Here is an 18228-nt window from a genome sequence, read left to right as displayed (position 1 = left end):
CGTTAGATGACAAAATGTTTGCTGAAATGGGTGTTTTTAATGAATCTGGACGAGCTCATATAACCACATTCCAGGGCATCAGAAACTTAAAAATAGCCGAGAAGGCGAAAATCTACTATCTTACTTCAAGACACCCAAGTCCCACTTGCACACAAATGAAATTAAGAAAAGGTGATCTGCTGGTCACTGTCTGAATCCTGAAATGTGACCCCACATCAGATGGTAGTGGTGGAAAATGGTAGCTGTTAATCCATGGCAGCCCACCAAACCCCATTTAACACTGGTAAAAATGACCACATCCGTGTAAACCAGTCTGCACTGATGCTTCCCTGCCTGCCCACTCTGCACATAACTTCACTCCCAGTGTCAACCAGGTAACGTTGACGCCTAAAGTGCCCTCACGGGGGAAACGCGCTCGGCCTGACAGAGAACCATGTAGACGGGCATGCAAGATTTTACTCCTTTCCTTTATTTGACGGTGACAACAAAGGCTGCAGTTTAGCACTGAAACCTGCAGTTAATGGTGACCCTTCTATCCAGACAGAGTAACTAAAGACAGTTATAAAATCTGCAAAGAAAACTAGAGACCAGGAGAGAGAGGCCGCGTGGCCCCAGCTACGCAAGCTGGTGTGCACCCCGAGGTGCAGCAAGGATGCGCGAGCCACGAGGAATGCCCGCTTTCCTCACTGACGGGAACCCACAGTTCTTCCTCCGAAAATCTTGTCAACACATTCCGCTGTGTCTAGTTAAACACGAGGAATCAGCCCTCACAATAAAACCACGTTTTCAGAAGAAATATCATACTTCATACATTCAGAATCACTGACTGCTCTTTCTTCGTCTTTTTCTCCATGAACGTGCAGCTTTTCGAGTTTCTAGTATTTCTTCTTTCACACCAGATATGGGCTGTTTGAAAACTATTTCATTATCTTTATCATCATCTTTCATTGTAGCCACTTCAGATTTTCGTTTTTCCAAAAATGTTGGTGTACAAACTGGAGTGGGGCCCTGGATTTAACAAATAAAAGATTACAATACACAAATGGAGGAACATATTCAGAATGAGTGACTTACCCCCCAAGCACCTCCCCTCTATTTTCTTTTTCACAAGTTATGACGTGTGACTTTAGGCCTTTTTCCATCTTTTGGGAATACAACTGCACCTAATAAACGACTTAAGGGGCATCTCGAACTTGGTACGGAAATTCGCAATTGGAATACAATACGCTCCATGAGAGGGTATTAGTTGGAAAACCTTAAATCTTACATTTATGAGAACAGTGGCCTCATTTCTCCCTACTGACTCAGGCACTTTGCGGAGAAGGTGAAAACTGCAGCCAGCTCACAGTGGTGACCTCTGCTGAGCTCTCTGTATCGGCTTAGTCACCAGCGAGCACTTAGCCAAGAGTCAGAAGGTTAAATTCGAAATTTTAACAACATGACAGAGCAGAAACTGCTTTTCCTCTTTCAAATTACAATAGCCACCTCCCAGAATATTGAAGAAAATTTTACCTGGCTATCCACAGTCTTCTCAGGAGTGTCGGGAGTGATCGAAACCTCTTTTTCCTTCTTCTTAAAAATAATAAAATTTCTTCCATTAATTTTAAAAGACTTCATCAATTTGCATATTTGTCATAGTCGTCTTGAACATATTTTCTCATTTATCTTTCTCTAACATCTGGCATGTAATATAAGTAAAAATTTTACCTGTCTCTTGGTAGATTTCTGAAGATCAGTGTTCAAAGCATTTTCTTCCTTTGTGTGTAAAACCTTAAGTAAACATAAAAGTTATAAACTGGCAGTCTCACATATTTACATTTTTTAACTTACCATTAGATCCTTAATTTAATTTAAAAAGCAAAATCCACAAACACAGTGAATGATCTTCAGTGCGACAGTGGAAGAGCGGCCTGAGGAACGGGCAGAAGCTGCAGACTGAAGTGGAGCCAAGCCCGGAGCTGGCCGCGCAGAGCCCCGAGGTGGGAGGATGAAATTCGGAAGACTCTGCAAAGGCAGGCCCCGCAGGAGGCCCGCCCTGGCTGAGTCCGGGACTGTGGAGGAGGCAGTCCTGCTCCCAGAGTCCCAGACGGGCCACAGGAAAGGCAGTGCTTCCAGGCTGGTTTCCAAGCTTCACTGTCCCAGCTCCTGAACGGCCCACAAGGTGCAGGGCCCCAGGACTGGGACAGAATGCTCTTCTAACACACACTGTCAAAGACTGTATTTGGGATCTGGGCAAAGAATTAACAACCAGGAACTGGGCCAAAGGAGGGTAACTCAGTCTTCTAGTTTCTGGATAAGCTGACAAGGCCTAACAAACCTGGGAATGGATGCCATCTCTTACCAACTCATCAGCTTTTTGGAGATAATCTGATAGGGTCTATGGAAGACCCAAAACAATCTCAGGATTTAACCAAGAAAAGAAACAGGATCTGCACCTAGCCCAGCCACGCCCTAAGGACCTGCATTCCTGTTTTGTGGGTGGGGACATGTAGCTCTCCTTCCGTGAAGGAGGGAGAAGAGATTCGGCACGGTCTCCTTCTTCAACAAGCAAGGGAATAAGGACTGAGGAAAATTTGTGTTAACTCATCTTCATGTAAGCAGGCTTGCTATATATATTTCAACCCCTGCCATTTCATCACAGAATTGATGCTTACTGGCTAATTCTGATATACACTTATGAATATTTCCAATTTAAAAGAACAAGAAACAAAATTTTAACTAGAATGATGTAAAAAGGATGATCGACAGTCTTGATATTTACTCATAGCATATAAACCAATCATCAGTTAGTTCTGCTAGTGACACCTTCAATAGTAGTTAGTTAAATAGAGGTTTAATTTCAGCAGTTTAAGAACATCACAAAAGTTTTGCAAATCAGCTAATCCCCCTTCAGGAATTCCCTCTTCTGTATAATGGAGATGATAGGATCTGTTCTTACAAACTTAGGAAGAACCTACAAGACAATGTTTCAACAATTCAGTCAAAACCTAGTATAGGATAGCCCTGGGCTAATACTTTATATAAAAAATCACAAACATGTTACAACTAGTGAGGCACAAAGCCCAGTCCCCCAAAACACAAACATTTCAAGGAGGAATATTTACCAATGAAGGGAAATTATAATCAATTCCTTTTTTAGCTAATCTCTTCCTGAGTAATTTTTCCTTCTTTTTAAACCGCTCCTCCATCCGTAGCTTCTGAAGAAGTGTCCGATCCTTGTTATATCGTTTCACTGCTGGATACGACGGATTCCTAAAGGGCATGTGCCACTCTCGAAAAAGTTCTTCATGCACTTTTTCAGGTGGTATAACGTGACCTATATTAAGAAAGTTTTCAAACAAGTGGGAGAGGATTTTAATGTTAACTTTAGAATTTCCCCAGCGCCATCCCCCTCACAAGGAAGCTAATGCATCTCCCATTTACATGGAGAAGCCTAAAAGAACAGAGCAGGTGCCCAAAGGGCAGTCAGACAGTCCGCAACTGTTGCCTCAAGACCCACTGCGCGCAGGAACCGGTCCAGGCGCGGGGATACCGCGAGAGTGAGGAGTACAAAGGAGGGTCCTGGGGCCATCAAGTCTCGGCTTTCTGAAGCTAACAGGGTTCCCACTCAGACGTGGGACCCGCTGGAGCAGAGGCGATCAGTTCCCAGCTCATATCCCCTGGGCCCCTCTTGAGGTCGCAGGCAGCATAGCCGTTATCTGCATGTCTGCATAAGGGCCCTTTTCTGGCTGTGGAAGCACACTGGGCCCACATGCAAAGGCAAGCCCAAACCCCTGGAAGCAACCCTCAACCAGAGAGGGACAGGGAGCTGGTAGATAAGCCCCTAGTTCCCGCGCCTGTCAGGCGGAATAAGTCTGACTCCCAGTGTTAGTCAGCAGGATGGTGCCCAGGCACCCAGGCAGTAACTTGCCTGCTGAGACACCTTTAGTGACTTCCTTCCCCGCTCTGCCGCACTCCTCTATTCCCTAGTAAGTATTTTCCTAAGGTTACCTCCAAAATAAACAACTTCCACTCAAAAGAAAATGACCATGCGGCCAATCTCCCTCATATCAGAGTTCAGAACCTCTTATGCTGTCTTTCAAGTCAGGTACAGCACAGCGATGATCTTAGACACACAGTCCCCTGACACCTTCTAGGTCACCTACTAGGCCCGTTTTCTCCTGGCAAGAGCCATGTTTTTATTGTGCGAATGTTTCACGACCTCAGCGTGAAACTCAGCGTGGGGCTCAGCAAGAGGAAGAGAAGAGAGAAGCTACGCTGACAGGTTCGTCAGCTGCTTGAGCAGATGCACGTGACCTGGCACCCGGCATGGCCACATTGCAAAACGAGCAGAGGGAGGCCGGGAACTGAGCTCCCTCCAGAGGGCAGGAGCTCCAGACAGGGATGTTCCGGGAATGCCACGCCGGCGGCTCTACTTTTGGCAGGTGAACTTCTCCTCTACTCTTTAGGGCCTTGCTTGTGGAAACATCACCGAGCTTTGAAATGTGATCCTTTACCTTTTGCGTTATCCTACCTAGGACCCACCAATGGTTTCCCCCTGCCCTTGGGATACAGTCTAAACTCCCACCCTTATAACCCTCAACGACCTGACCTCCTCTCATGTCTTCTATTCATCTCTCGCATCTCTTGCTGGTCTTACATTCCTGCAGAGGCAAGTACCGTCAGTCACCTCGGGTTTTGCATCTGCTGTCCCCTCAGCCAGGAACGGTCTCAACCTTCACTCCTAGGCCCTCCCCTTGGCTCACTCCTGTTTAACCTTCAGGTTTCAACCTAAGTGATACTTGCTCGGGGAAGCTTTCCACATCCCACTGGAGGTGGGTCAGCTGTTCTCCCTATGTACTCCTCAAGCAACTTGTCCCAACTCCATCTCAGCACAGAAACAGCTCTCACTCTCGAAGATTTTAAAATTCCAATGAGAATCTGTCTGCAAAATGCACTTAAATCCTTGCAGCATTCCTTAAGAGAATCACCCAGGGATGAAATGTGACGTGCATGTAGCTAAGCCACGGGCCCGTCACACCACCGCCCCTGTCAGCAGCAGGCACCCATGCAACCTACAGGCAAGAGGAGAACACTCACACTTCAAGAGCCTTTCACCAAAAAGGTAGTTGTTCATTGTTTCAGCAGCAATTTTGGCAACATCTTCAGATTCAAACTCCAGGAAGGCATAGCCTTTGCTATTCCCAGTCTGCAACGGAAAATGCACCACAAAAAGTAGAGCAGTTATATTCTAAGGCTTCAATAAACTCCTAAAATGCATTAACTTAACGTACAGCAGCCTCACTGTCGAAACACCAGGCACCCTTAATTCCAACGGCAACTCACATAGCGTGGGGACTCTTATGGGAAATGAAGAGATGTAAAATAACCTGAACAGGCCAGATCTGGAGGTAGTCCTGGGATTCTGACTACCTGTGATAAACACATTACTGCATCTGGAATGTTCGCAATAGCAATACCATCACACACAGGAAAGGTGGTAGGTCCCGATGGTCCTTTCCTCATTATTGACCTCATTGTAGGCATACTACTCACGTATTAACCATACCCAGAAGACAGTGTGATGCTTCAGAGAATGCAGGTAATAGAATTCCCTCTTCATATCTAACACCTGAAAAGAAACCACCTCCTCACGTCTCCAAGCTCATCACTAAAATCCTGCATTCACACTCCGGTTCACTAGGATAGGCTGTCCTCACAGCGGGGGGGCGGGGGGGGGGGGGGGGGGGCGGTGCGGCAGCAAAGGAAGAGGCCTCGTCCTCTGGAATGCGCATCCCGGGCTCCTGGCCTCTGAGCCCCAACAGAAAGCAGATTTCTCCCCTGTCTTAGTAACAAGAGTTTGGGTTCTGGAGCCTGAACGTCCAGGTTCCACCCTGGCTCTGACACTTACTTGGATAAGTAACGTTTACACTTCAGTTTTTCACTCTATAAACTAGGGACGAAACAACCACTCTCACAGGGCTGCCATGAAATAACCCACAGCACTCCGAAGGGCATCTGTCAGGTACTCGGGAAACGTCAGTGCCGGGTGGCAGGATATGCCCTCCTTATCTGCCACCTGATGATGGATTATTCTGAGCTTTTGAGAAGCAGATACAAGAAAAGCTCTCTCCTCTTACCCTATTTGCCCAAAAGCAGGACATCAACCTACAAAAACGCCTTCCCTCCTCTCCACCAGAAAGACAGACGTCAGAGGGACCTACGTAACAAACTCAACTCACTAGACTCTACCTACCATTGGTTTCCGTACGTTTGCCTCCCACAATTTGCAGCCCTACAAACTCAAAGCTCTTTGCCTGCGTCTTGTCATTTCTCCAAAAACGCACTGTCCCTCTGCTAAGAGGCTACACAGGCCAGGCTCTCACCAACCCTTTGGGCTATGCATCCCCGAGCGCTCCCACGTGGAAGCGTACTTCTGTTCATTTTACTCTTGCTAATCTGTCTGCAGTCAGTCCAGCTTACACGATCCCAGCCAGAGAACTGAGGAGGGCAATAGAAAAAGGAATTCTTCCTCTTCTACAGGTCCAATTATGAGTGACAACAACTAGAAATATTTTACAATCTTGCATTAAACAATCTATTTTTGGATATGGATCAAGATTGGTGACGTGATGCTGGAAATTAAGAAACCACTGAAAGGTGCACAGCTTAAGAGAGCGGGAGTCAGGAGGCTCACTTCTAGCTCACTTCTGTGCCACCAACCAGCAACCTGGACACGCCCACAACTCTTTGAGTCTCAGAGTAGTTATCCGCTACAGGAGGATTCTGGTAAAAATTTAAACGTTTGAAAATACTTTTACAATCCAAGCTCTTGACAGGGAGGGGAAAAATGGTGGAGTGGAAGAGAGAGCCACTGTGAAATCCAACTTAATGTATCAGACTGTAAACCTTCTAAAAAGTAACTTAAAAATACACATCACGTGCCCCAAAACAATAACAAAAAAATCTTTAGTAATTCCAGAAGGATGTTGGAAATACCAACCAAACAGTAAAAACTGAGCTGAGTAGAAAGGTGGTAGCTTTACTATGTAACGATGCTGGAAATGGTGAATCTTAGTGCACCTGCTCAAGGAGCAGGCCTTCCACAAGACAACTGGCCCAAACTCTTCAAAAAAGCCAATATCAAGGAAAAAAACCCAAGCAGACAAGGACACTGTTCTTAGATAGACCGAAGAGCTACAACAAGAAATAGTTATGGACGAACTCTGATCGGATTCCAGACGGGTAGGGAAAACAATAGCTAGACATTTCGGAAACTATTAGGGATGTGTAAAGATGGACAGTACTCTATATACATACATAATATAGATCATTATATTGTGGCTATGTAGGAGGACGTCCTTATTCTTAGCAGATTTATGATGAAGTATTTAGAAAGTAGTATGACTGCCACTTTGTTCAAAAGGTTCAGAGTGGGCACATTTTACAGATACGGAGAGAGATGAAACTAAGTGTCAGGATGCTGATGCGGGTGCATCCAGGTGAGGGGCAGGGGTGCTCATGACACCGTTCCTCCTACTTCTCTGTAGATTTGAACAGTGTCAAAATACAAACCTGGGGGGGAACAATGACTACACTGCAATATGGGAAAACATTTACAAAATAATGTCCCACAAAAGGCAGGAGAAAAAGAGTTTCTGAAAAAGACAATACTAAAAAAGGGCAAAAGATATGAACAGGCAATTCACAGAAGAGGGAAATCCCAAGGCCGGTCAACACCTAATGGTGCTCAACCTCCCAAAGAGGCAGATGCAAAACCATGACCATCTGCGACCCAGTGATGCTGAGGATACGCTGCAAAACAGCAGTTTTCAAACTCAGAGTTTGACCTTTTAGAGGAAACAAAATCACTTTAGTAGGTCAGAAATGTATTTTTAAAAGACCACATAGAAAGGTTAAGTATTATCTCACGTGACTTTTATTTCAGTTACCTTTACATTCTGTATGTGTGTGCTGGCTTGTGCTGTAAAACTTCTTGTGGGTCAAAAGTCCGAAAAATATTATTCTAGAGAAACTTGCCTACACCTGCACAAAGAATGTTCCTGGCAACTTCACCTATGAGAGTGAAAAATTATAAAAAATCTCTCATGTTCAATAGAAAGGTGGATAAATAAACTTTAGTATATTCAAGCAAAGGACACAGCAGTGGCAATCAATGTACTAGAGTTACATCAATAAAGCTCAAAACAGACTGTTGAATGAAAAACTAAGCTGCAGAATGATAAATATATAAGTTTAAAACAATATTGTACAATGTATATACACATATTTTTTTTGGTGAGCAAGATTGGCCCTGTGCTAACATCTATGCCAATCTTCCTCTATTTTGTATGTGGGATGCTGCCACAGCATGGCTTGATGTGTGTGGGTCTGTGCCTGGAATCTGAACCTGTGAACCCTGGGCTGCCTAAGGGGAGTGGGCGAACTTAACCACTATACCACTGGGCGGGCCCCTGTACAATGTATTCTGATACATGAACACACAGTAAACATTTAAAAACACACATAGCAATGAAAAACATTGAACTCATGAACTGTAATTCCCTGGGCATGGGGAGAAGGTGCAGAGGATTGGGGAAGGGTACAAAAGGGACCTCAAGTCCACCTATAATCAATTTCTTAAAGAACAAAGATCTGGAACAAATACAAGATCAAGCTGACATCTGATAAAGGCAAATGGCAGATACCTGAACAGTCACTAAATCACTCTCTAGTAGACTTTAGGAGGTTTGAAATATCTCACCCATCTAATAAGAAACCATTACAAATACGAAAATGGAAAAAAAATGGACGGAATACAAAGAAAATATGTTACTTTGGTTAGGTTGGAAAAAATGCCAGGTCACTTTAAATTTAAAATTCCCTTTAACGTTGACATGTTGCTTTGACAAAATTTAATACCTGAGGTTTTATGACAACAGGCAGATGATAGATGCATACCTTATCCCCTCAGACGCCAAATCAAATATAAAATTTAACTTTGATCTTTTATAACTCAAGTGGGAAAATGCGGAAAAACTGTATCGAAAACCCTGAGATTCCAACAATGAGAGGACTACAGTTACAACCAATAGAAGTGTATGTGTGCAGGAACAAAGCGGGCCACTCGTCTCTCACTCAAACAAACCACATAGATCTTTGTTTACTAGGAGGCCGGGGTAACAGAACAATCACATTCATACAGCTTACTGTGTGCATTAGGCTTGTTCTGAGAACCTTACATTCATCACCTCGTGTTTAATCTGTCATAAGACACTCCTAGGAGGTCGGTGCTATGGTACTCATATCTTACAAACCAGAAAACTGAAGCATGCAGGGGTGAAATAACTGTGCAAGGTCATACAACTAGTAACCTGTGGAGCCAGACCCCAAGCCTAGGTAGCCTGGCTCCAGGGTCCTTATCCGTAACTCTTCACTTACAACCTTTGCTACAGTAGGGGTGCCCACACCAGAGGCTAATACAAGAAGATGTATGAACCTGCTCCTCAAACTGAAGCTCACATACACCTAGCTGAGTAGCCACAGGATAAATATGATTCATTTACTAGGACTGCCAATTTAACCTGAGGATTTGAGGCAATCACCTTTTCCCCTCCCCTCTCGAGGAAGACTTGCCCTGAGCTAACATCTGTGCCAGTGTTTCTCTATTTTGTATGCGGGATGCCGCTGCAGCACTGCTGATGAGTGGTGTAGGTCTGTGCAAGGATCCGAACCCACAAACCTGGGCTGCCCAATCGAAACATGCCAAACTTAACCACTATGCCGCTTTTTTATTTTATTTTTTAACAGTAAAGCAAACACTTAGAGTAATACTGATTTTGCTTTTGTGGGTGTTTCAGGTTCTAAACCTCATCCACTTCCCCTTTCTAGAGTGAAGTGTGATAAGCAGTAGAATGTGGACATCCTCTCAACTATCAAAGATGCTACCCTTTTGAAGAAGAAAATCTAAACTCAACACCAAAATCTTACCTTTTTACTTCTGGACAGTCTAAATCTTGTAACAGTGCCAAACTGTGAGAAATATGCTTTGATCTGGGTTTCGTAAAGCGCTGGAGGTAGGTGGCCCACATAGATTACTCCAGGAGTGAGTTTTTTTTTCTCCTGTCGCTGAAGACAGAAAGACCAGATAAATATTTTTTTAATAAAAAAATCACATTGCAGCAAAACTTGCCACCCCTCCGCTCTCAGTCCAAGACAAGAGATCAAGAACCTACCCTGTACTTCCACTTGGCAGAGCAGTAACTAAAGAGTTAGCTGTTTAATCTCTTCCCCTACGAGGACAATCGTCACAGCAGATTGTCTCCACAGCCTGCGTCCCAGCCCCCAGCCCGAGGTTGACGCTCAGTAACTGTACGTTGACTCAAGGGAGAAGCAAGTCAGCCCTTGAACGCACTATCTTAAATTGAACCTTCAGGCCGCAGAACGCCACACGACATACCCTCCAACTCTGTGTGCAGATCTCTTTTCGGTCGCACCCACCCAACCGAACAATTTCCGAGACTTCACAAGGCCGACTGACCTTTCCGCATCTCAGTCATCGTGCCCTTGCCTATTACAAGAACTTTTAAGTTTTCAAACGTGTATTTTCTGCTAAAAATCAAGGCAAATGTAACTTGATGTCAGAGGCCCTAATCGGCAAAGGGGACTTGACAAATACTGTCCTTTGAGAACTCCAAAACCACCAGGAAGGCCGAAAAACCCTCCGGATCGGGGTCGAGGCGGCCGCGCGAGAGCTCCAAGCCGGGGCTGCCCCGCGGCCCGAGAGGGCCCTTCCCAGCAGCCGGCTCCTTCTCCTCTCGTCCCCCACGCCTCCCCGAATCCACACGAGGATCCTAGGGCCTCGCCGCAAACCCCATCGCCATCCCCCGACCAGCGTCACCTCCCGTCTCGGGGCCCGGCCTACAAGCCCGAGAGGTCGGCGCCCACCGGGCGATCCTGGGGGCGGCGGGGTGCGGGAGGGCGCCGCGCGCCGGGCAGGGAGCGGCCCTGGGCCGCGCGTCCCCAAGGCCCTAGCCCGGCCCGCGGCGGCCGCTCACCTGGGCTGCGCGCCGGCGAACCTGCGCCACCTCCTTCTGGAACTTGGTGTCTTCCTGTGGATTCAGGGACAGGAGGTTTTTGGCGGGGCCAGCAAACACCGCCATGCTGCAAGCGCAGAGGCCGCCGAGCTCCACGCGGCGCGCCGGAAGTGCCGGGCCCTCCGCTCTCCAAGCGGAAGTGAGGCGGGGCGGGGCGCAATGGGGCGCGGGGGCGGGGCGTGCGTCGGGGGCGGGGCCGGGGGCGTGTGCGGCGGGGCGTGCGGTGGGGGACAGGGCCGAGGGCGGGGCGTGCGGCGGGCGGCGTGGGGTGCGGCGCGCGGGGCGGGGCCGGGGCGAGCTCGGGCGCCCTCTGCTGGCCGGGCGCAGCTTGGCCTCTCTCTGACGCGTGCCACCTGCCTAAGATGGCAGAAGGTAACTCGTTCACGCCCACTTTGTGGCCAGCCAATTTCAAGGGGGGAGTTTAAAAAGAAATCCCAATGATACTCGTAGTTTGGAAGTCTTGCTAACCATTCTTTCATTCTTTTTTATTTTCCTTCTTTCACTCACTTATTTTTGAGCCCTTACTTTGTGTCCCTCTGCTGCTGTCCTTTAGGGAACTTACAGATTCGGGGGGAGGGGGAAGGGGGTGGATAAAGGACGTTTGAGGGTGGGATTGGCGTAATCAGAGACATAGGAGCCCCATGGGGGAGAGGCACACTGGTGACCAAGGAGGGCCTCCTGGAGGAGGAGGCATCTGCCCTGAGGCCTGAAGGCTGGAAGGAGCCGCGTGTGAAGACCTAGAAGCCCACCGGGCCGGCAAGAGGGACAGCGCGTACAGAGTCCTTAGGGCTGGAAAGAAGGAATCGGCCAGCGTGGCAGGAGCTCAGTGTGTGAGGGGATGGGCAAGGGGGCAGGCTGGAGCTCCAGGGCTTGCGTGTTGTTGTAAATGCAGGGGATGTGACGGTTTTAAGCATGGCTGTGGCTGTTTGTACCTTTCAAACACTGCTCCAGTGAGGGTGGGAGGGGGACAGCAGAGGAAGCAGGGGGACAGGTTAGAGCAGCGCTGGGCTGGGGACAGTGGTGGCAGGCGTTCTGCAACCAATGAGGGCAGAGTTTGGCCGGCGCCCAGGTGTCCGTGGGGAAGAGTGGCTGGGAAGTCTGTAGGGGGGAGTGGCGTGGGGGGGATTGTGCAGTGAGGGCAGCTGCTTCCTCTGGGAGGGACTTGCCTGCCTTTGCCTGCCTCACCCCGGTCACCCCCGGGGCTCAGACTGTCACCTGTCAGGGAGCCCTCTGGGGCCCTGTGGCTGAGGTCAGCTCTTCCTGTTAAATGCCCTTTTACAACTGCGTTTTCATGAATAAGCTGGGTTTTCAGGAGAGTGCAAGCAGAGCGCAATTTTATTCTTTCTCAGGACTTCTCCTTTCATGGGCTTGTTCCTGCTCTCCCCGGGAGAGCGCCTCAGATATCAGCGTATAGAAGCGTTTTCCAGGTGTTCAAAATCTACTATCAAATGTCTCCTCTCCCCGAGTCCAGACCTGTCTCAGATGAGAAGTCTCTCAAGGAGTCACAGTCAGCGCTGTCTCGCTGCTTCCACCTTCTGCCCTGCACCCCCGTTTCTGTTTTTAGCTTCTCCAGGATTGAGATGGGGAGCGCGCAAGGACCAAGGATGTGGCAGGAAGGGGCTTGACTGGCAGGAGCTGTGTGGCTGGGGAGCTTCAGATGTGGCGCCTGCTGGGTTGCTGGCTCTCTCCAAGCGCACTTTTGAGGTGTTCCCTCACTCAGCTGCTGATGGCTCAGCCTGCCTGTGGTTCCACCCGCCTGGGGAAGACAGCCTGGTGTCCAAGTGCTCCTCTCGGAAGGGCCTTTCTAAGCTGACCGTATCCTGCTCCTTTGGTAAGGGCCACATCTTTGTCATCTCTGTTTAGGAGATTCTTTTCCTCTTTGCATGGCAACAGGGCAGGCCTCCTGGCTGGGCAAACTTAGATGTTTGATGTATGAGTCAGTTACTGGTCCCTGTATCTCCCAAAGTCCAGGGGACGCTGAACAAGCTCTGGGCTCCTCTCCCTTGGGGCAGGGTGTGTGTGTGTGTGAACACTCCCCTTGTCATAAGGAAGAAACCTGACGTATCTCATAGCTCCTCAGGAGGAGAGGAGAAGGGAGGAATGGAGAAGGGAAGACAGCAAAGTGACGGTTCTCTTCTGGGAGATCCCCTCTTCAGTTTTCCCAACCGCCTCCATGAATTCCTGGCCCCCCCTTACTCCCCCAGCGGGGTGGTGACCCAAGGCTTCTCAAAACTGAATGAGCATGTAGATTGCTGGCCGTCTTGTTATAAGGTCAGTTCTGATTCCTAGGTCTGGGGCGGGACCTCAGCCTCTGTGTTCCTAACAAGCTCCCAGGTCAGGCTGATGCTCTGTGGACCACACTTTGAGTAGCAGGAGTAGGGATTTGGGGAAGTGATCACTGTACTGGGTTGAATTGTGTCCCCCTTAAAGATATGTTCAAGTCTTAACCCTGGCACATGTGATGGAAACAGAGCCTTTGCAGATATAAATGAGTTAAGATGACGTCATGCTGGCATAGGGTGGGCCCTAATCCAATGATTACTGTCCTTATAAAAACAGGGAAATTTGGACACACATACATGGAGAACGCACAGTGATGATCAAGGCAGAGATGGGAGTGAGGCACTTGCAAGCTAAGGAACGCCAAGGATTGCTGGTAACCACCAGAAGCTGGGAAGAGGCAAAGAAGTATTCTTCCCCGGAGCCTTCAGAGAGAGAATGGCCCTGCCGACATCTTGAATTTGGATTTCTAGTCTCCAGAACTGTGAGAATGGTTCTGTTGTCCGTAAGCCCCTCTAGTTTGTGTGTGGTAATTTGTAATGGCAGCCCCAGGAAACAATCTGGCACCATGATGGGTGCAGCCTGAAGGGTTTTCCTGGGGATGACACTGGGCCTGGCCCTGGCTTGGCTCTTGGGAGCTACCTGTTAGGGCCAGGTGCTGGAGGAACTGCTGGATGTTCGCAGAAGGATGCCAGGCCACCCCCTCCTGAGCCCTTCGCCAGACCATAGAAGTCAGCCCTTAAGTGGGGACAGAGTCTCAGCCCCTGGATCCCCACTGCAGCCCAGACTGGACCTGCTTCCGACTCCCCGTTCTGAGCCTTGGTCAGTCTCTCTCAGTCAACAGTGATTTCCATTGACGTTCGCCCTGGCCCTGCTGGGTAACATCTCATTCTGCTGGGCCTCTGCTGCCCAGGGCCCACAGGTCACTCTGGGACCTGGACAGGTGGTCACAGGAGTTGATGTGGCATCCTGGTCAGAGAGTCCAGAGACGCATTACCGCCCGGCCACGGGCCTGGGGGAGACCCTCCCTCTCTCCGGGTGGGCCTCAGTTCTCTCATCCCTGAAGAAGGGTTTGGGTGGAGCAATTGTCAAGGTCTCCTTGGAGGGAGTCCTCACTCCTTAGTGGCAGCAGCAACACTACTAATGATCAGACAGGCAGGTGGCCTTCCTCCTGACCACGTGGCAGGCTGGGGATGTGTTTTTTTGTCCTTCCTTATCTTTCCTCTTCCTCCTTCTTCTTTCCTTCCTTTTCTGCTTCCCTCCCTTCCTTGTTTCTATTTTTACATGGAGAGGGGGAAGCTACTGACACCTTGGGTGGGACAGTTCTTCACTGAGCTGGACTGTCCCGTACACACCACCCTGGTACCCCACTCCCCAGCACTCGATGCCAGTGGCACCCTAGAATGCCTCCGGGCACTGCCATGTAGCCCTGAGTGGACTGCTGAGTGTGCCCACTGCAGGTCTTTCCCTTCCTTTTCTCCCGCTGACCTCCCATGCTACCCCTCTGCTGGGGTGGAATGACGGCATGTCTTTCCCGTGGTGCCACCGTCACCATCTATGGGCTGGAGCACCTGCTAGGGGTCCAGCATGGTGAGGGCTGGTGGCTGGGATATGAGGTGGGGTGGGCGGCAGCGCTGGGCAAGCAGCAGGGTGTGCTGTGTCCAGGGAGCTGGGCCTTAGGAGGAGAGCGCTCTGTGGGGTGGGGCTGAGGGCTGGCAGGAGAAGGGACACAGCAGACCCTGCCCGCCTTCCCCCTGCCCTGTTCTCCTCCCTGCCTGGTCCCCGTGGGGTCATCCAACGTGCTACCCCAGCTAGTGGGTCCCGCTATAAGTCAGCCTGCTTGGCCCTGCCCAGCTGCCCCTTACTCAGTCACAGGGGTTTTGGGGGACGGGCCCGAAAGGGGCAATTCCAGAGGAAGAAGTGGAGAGAAACTCATCTGTGTCACTAGCCTCAAAAGTGCAGCCTCAGTAAATGTGAGCTGACAAACTGAAAATTCAGTCTATAGACCATTCAGGGCCTCATGTCCTGAAGCCGTGAGGAAAACAAATGAGGCACAGCCCGAGGTCAGGCTCCCTTTTCTCCCTCTTCCCTCTGACTCCCTTATTCCTTTCTCCTGTTCTCAGACTGCAGGCCACAACTCCCAGCCAGTATTCTCTTTCCATCCCCTCTTGCCCTCCAAGGAAGCTTGCAGAAATGCACGACTCATTACATATTCTTCTGTGCTATTATTAAATGAGGTATAATTTCACCCTTAAATTAGCCCAGAACGTCCGCAGTGTTAACATTCACATCGGGGAGAGTGCAGTCAAGTTGGCTCCTTCTGGCCGTGGTGGGCAGGGGAGTAGAAATGAGTTCAACCTGTCTGCACAGTGATTTGGCAAAACATGTCAAGAACTTTATAAATAGGACCTATCAAAAGAAATGATCTTAGGGGCTGGCCCTGTGGCCGAGTGGTTAAGTTCACGCGCTCTGCTGCAGGCAGCCCAGTGTTTCTTTGGTTCAAATCCTGGGCACAGACATGGCACTGCTCATCAAACCAAGCTGAGGCAGCATCCCACATGCCACAACTAGAAGGACCCACAACGAAGAATATACAACTATGTACCAGGGGCTTTGGGGAGAAAAAGGAAAAAAATAAAATCTTTAAAAAAAAAAAAGAAAAGAAATGATCTTAAATTCTGATAAGGGCTTACAAAGACTTTCATCACAATGCTATTTATAAAAGAAAGAATTTGAACCAACCAAAATAGCCTGTGATAAGGGACTAACTGGGTTAGTAAACATGGCATGTCCATTTGACAAATAAAATCACATTAACAATGTCTTCATTTCAAAAGTTATTTTAAAAATTGTAAAGTGAGAAAATATTAATTTTTAAGTGACAAAGTTTATTAGAAATGAATAAGAGAAAGACAAAAACTTTAACAGAAAGATGTGTAAAAAAACAGAGAATTCTCAAGAGGAATTTCAAGATACATAAGAAAAATCATTCAAATATAAATTAAAAGTGAAATGAGGTTGCCTTACTCCCTCTTCAGATTTTCAGCGCTTGAAAGACATTTACACATGAAAACAGTGTGTAAACTCTTACAACTGAATTGGAGGGCAACTTGACGAAGTTGATCCCGTCACCACAGATCTGTTGAGTGTTTCCAGGCACTGAGACAGGTTCTCAATGGGGTGGGGAGGGGGTGATTCAGCCCCCTCAGGAGCATGTGGAACGGTTGTGGGCATTTGGGTTTCCAAATGACATTTAACACCTGGCTGTTCTAGATACGGGACATCCTACACTGAATGGGACACCACTGTTTTCATCCTGTTATTTGTCCACCATTTATTCTTCCTTCTTCCCTTCGCTGTGCTTTCCCGTCAGCGGAGCCGAGCTCCCCATCCACTGGCTCTCGGTCATATGATTTGCTTTGACCAGAGGAATGTCGGAAGATAAGAGTTTGTGCCACTTCTGGATGGAGGTGTTAAGAAGAATTCCCTGTTCTCCTCACTCTCTTCTGCCATCCACCACGAGAAGAACATCCCCGGCAGCCACATCTCCCTCAACCTGGGCCCCTGAATGAGAAACAGACGTGAGAGAAGGGAGCAGACTTGAGACCCAAGTCTGGCTGAGCCCAGCAGAGCCAGACCGGTGAGTGGGAGAGCAATGTTTGCTGTGAGCACTGAGATTGGAGGTTGTTTGCTGAGCATCGTCCTCAGGGCATAACCCAACTGAAATATCGCACAAGGACGTTGTCCCTCCCAATACCTTATGCACCCACAACCCTCTGCCCGAAAAGCAGCGGATACAGAAAATGAACAAAATGGAGCTGTGGATGAACGTGCACAGTCAACACGTAATCACATGGAAATTATCTGATTGCATGTTGAAATAAGAGCCATTATGGCAAGTTGAAACGTAGGATGCAAAAGAAGAACAGGAGGAGTGATTCTGAGTGGAAGGTCAGGGAGAGTTTCTCCAAGGACACGCCATTTCAGACCCGGGGTTGAGTAAGAGTGAGACACAGCAGGGAAAGGCCTTTGGGGCTGAGGGACCTGCAGGGCAGAGCAGGGAGGAGCTCGGTGTGCTTGAGGGACAGGAGCACAGAGAGCACCAGGGGTGGGCGAGGCGGAGGGGCCCAGGCGGGACCTTGTGGTCTGGTCCACAGGACCAGAGGGGGTCGGATTTCACCTAAGCACGATGAAAGCTTTAAAAATATATACATTTTGTAAACGTATTGGTCTTATCGCTACAGTGATTCAGCCCGTGGTCTATAGAAAGGGACTTTGAGTTTCACATGTCCCCACTGGCAAGACTGCTCGTGTAAGACTCCTACCCCTGTTCATGTTGTGGGGATTGGTAACAGCAACAACCCAAATCCGACCCTTACACTCTCTGGAAATGGAAGGAGAGTAAACAATGACTCTAAACGGTATTTATAAAACACAATTTTAGGAATTATAATTTTTCTGAGCTTTCATTTGAGCAAGTATATAATTGCTTAACTAGAGCAGTGAAAGTAAGTGAGAGAAAATTCAAAGTTACTCTAGAAGAGAGACCACAAAATGCTGTGTTTCTGGATCAACAGAAGAGACTTGCTAAGTAACAAAAAGAACACCATGCTTCTACTAGTAGATATAAACAAGATGGAAACAACTTACTAATGAGATGAACATTTCTACAATGTAAATTTATAAAACACGATCCTAAGTGTTATAATCCTATGACATTTCTCTTTGAGCTGCTGTATAATCACTTAAATGAACGTGACAAAACCAAAGGAGAAAAACAAATTATTTTAGAAGACAAAAAATGACCGCAGTGTTTCTGGATTATTTTAGTGAAATTGTTAACAACTTCAAAAATACTATAATTACATTATAA

General features: G+C 48.1%; 1 protein-coding gene and 1 long non-coding RNA gene across 3 annotated transcripts; one reads left to right on the top strand and one right to left on the bottom strand.

Moving 5' to 3' along the window:
* Positions 1 to 448: 448 nt before the first annotated feature.
* Positions 449 to 11194, bottom strand: NIFK (nucleolar protein interacting with the FHA domain of MKI67). Of its 2 annotated transcripts, none has more exons than XM_046659467.1 (7): positions 11037 to 11194; positions 9970 to 10107; positions 5080 to 5188; positions 3105 to 3316; positions 1708 to 1770; positions 1513 to 1572; positions 449 to 1008 (listed from the first exon to the last, which is right to left on the bottom strand). In XM_046659467.1, the coding sequence occupies exons 1-7, from the start codon at positions 11139 to 11141 to the stop codon at positions 820 to 822; spliced, it is 876 nt and encodes a 291-aa protein (XP_046515423.1). In that variant the 5' UTR covers positions 11142 to 11194; the 3' UTR covers positions 449 to 819. The 2 variants fall into 2 exon arrangements, with proteins under 2 accessions (XP_046515423.1, XP_046515424.1); XM_046659468.1 differs by having other exon boundaries at positions 1513 to 1569.
* A 208-nt stretch (positions 11195 to 11402) lies between these two features.
* LOC124238299 (uncharacterized) lies at positions 11403 to 15890 on the top strand. Its single transcript, XR_006888276.1, has 3 exons — positions 11403 to 11447; positions 12425 to 12906; positions 13635 to 15890. It is a non-coding gene; the product is annotated as an uncharacterized LOC124238299 (long non-coding RNA).
* The last annotated feature ends 2338 nt before the right edge of the window (positions 15891 to 18228 follow it).

The sequence above is a fragment of the Equus quagga genome, chromosome 4 (assembly GCF_021613505.1).
Source record: "Equus quagga isolate Etosha38 chromosome 4, UCLA_HA_Equagga_1.0, whole genome shotgun sequence".
Classification (NCBI taxonomy): Eukaryota; Metazoa; Chordata; class Mammalia; order Perissodactyla; family Equidae; genus Equus; species Equus quagga.
The sequence above is the reverse complement of the archived record's forward strand: the minus strand, read 5'-3'. Positions and strand labels throughout refer to the sequence as shown.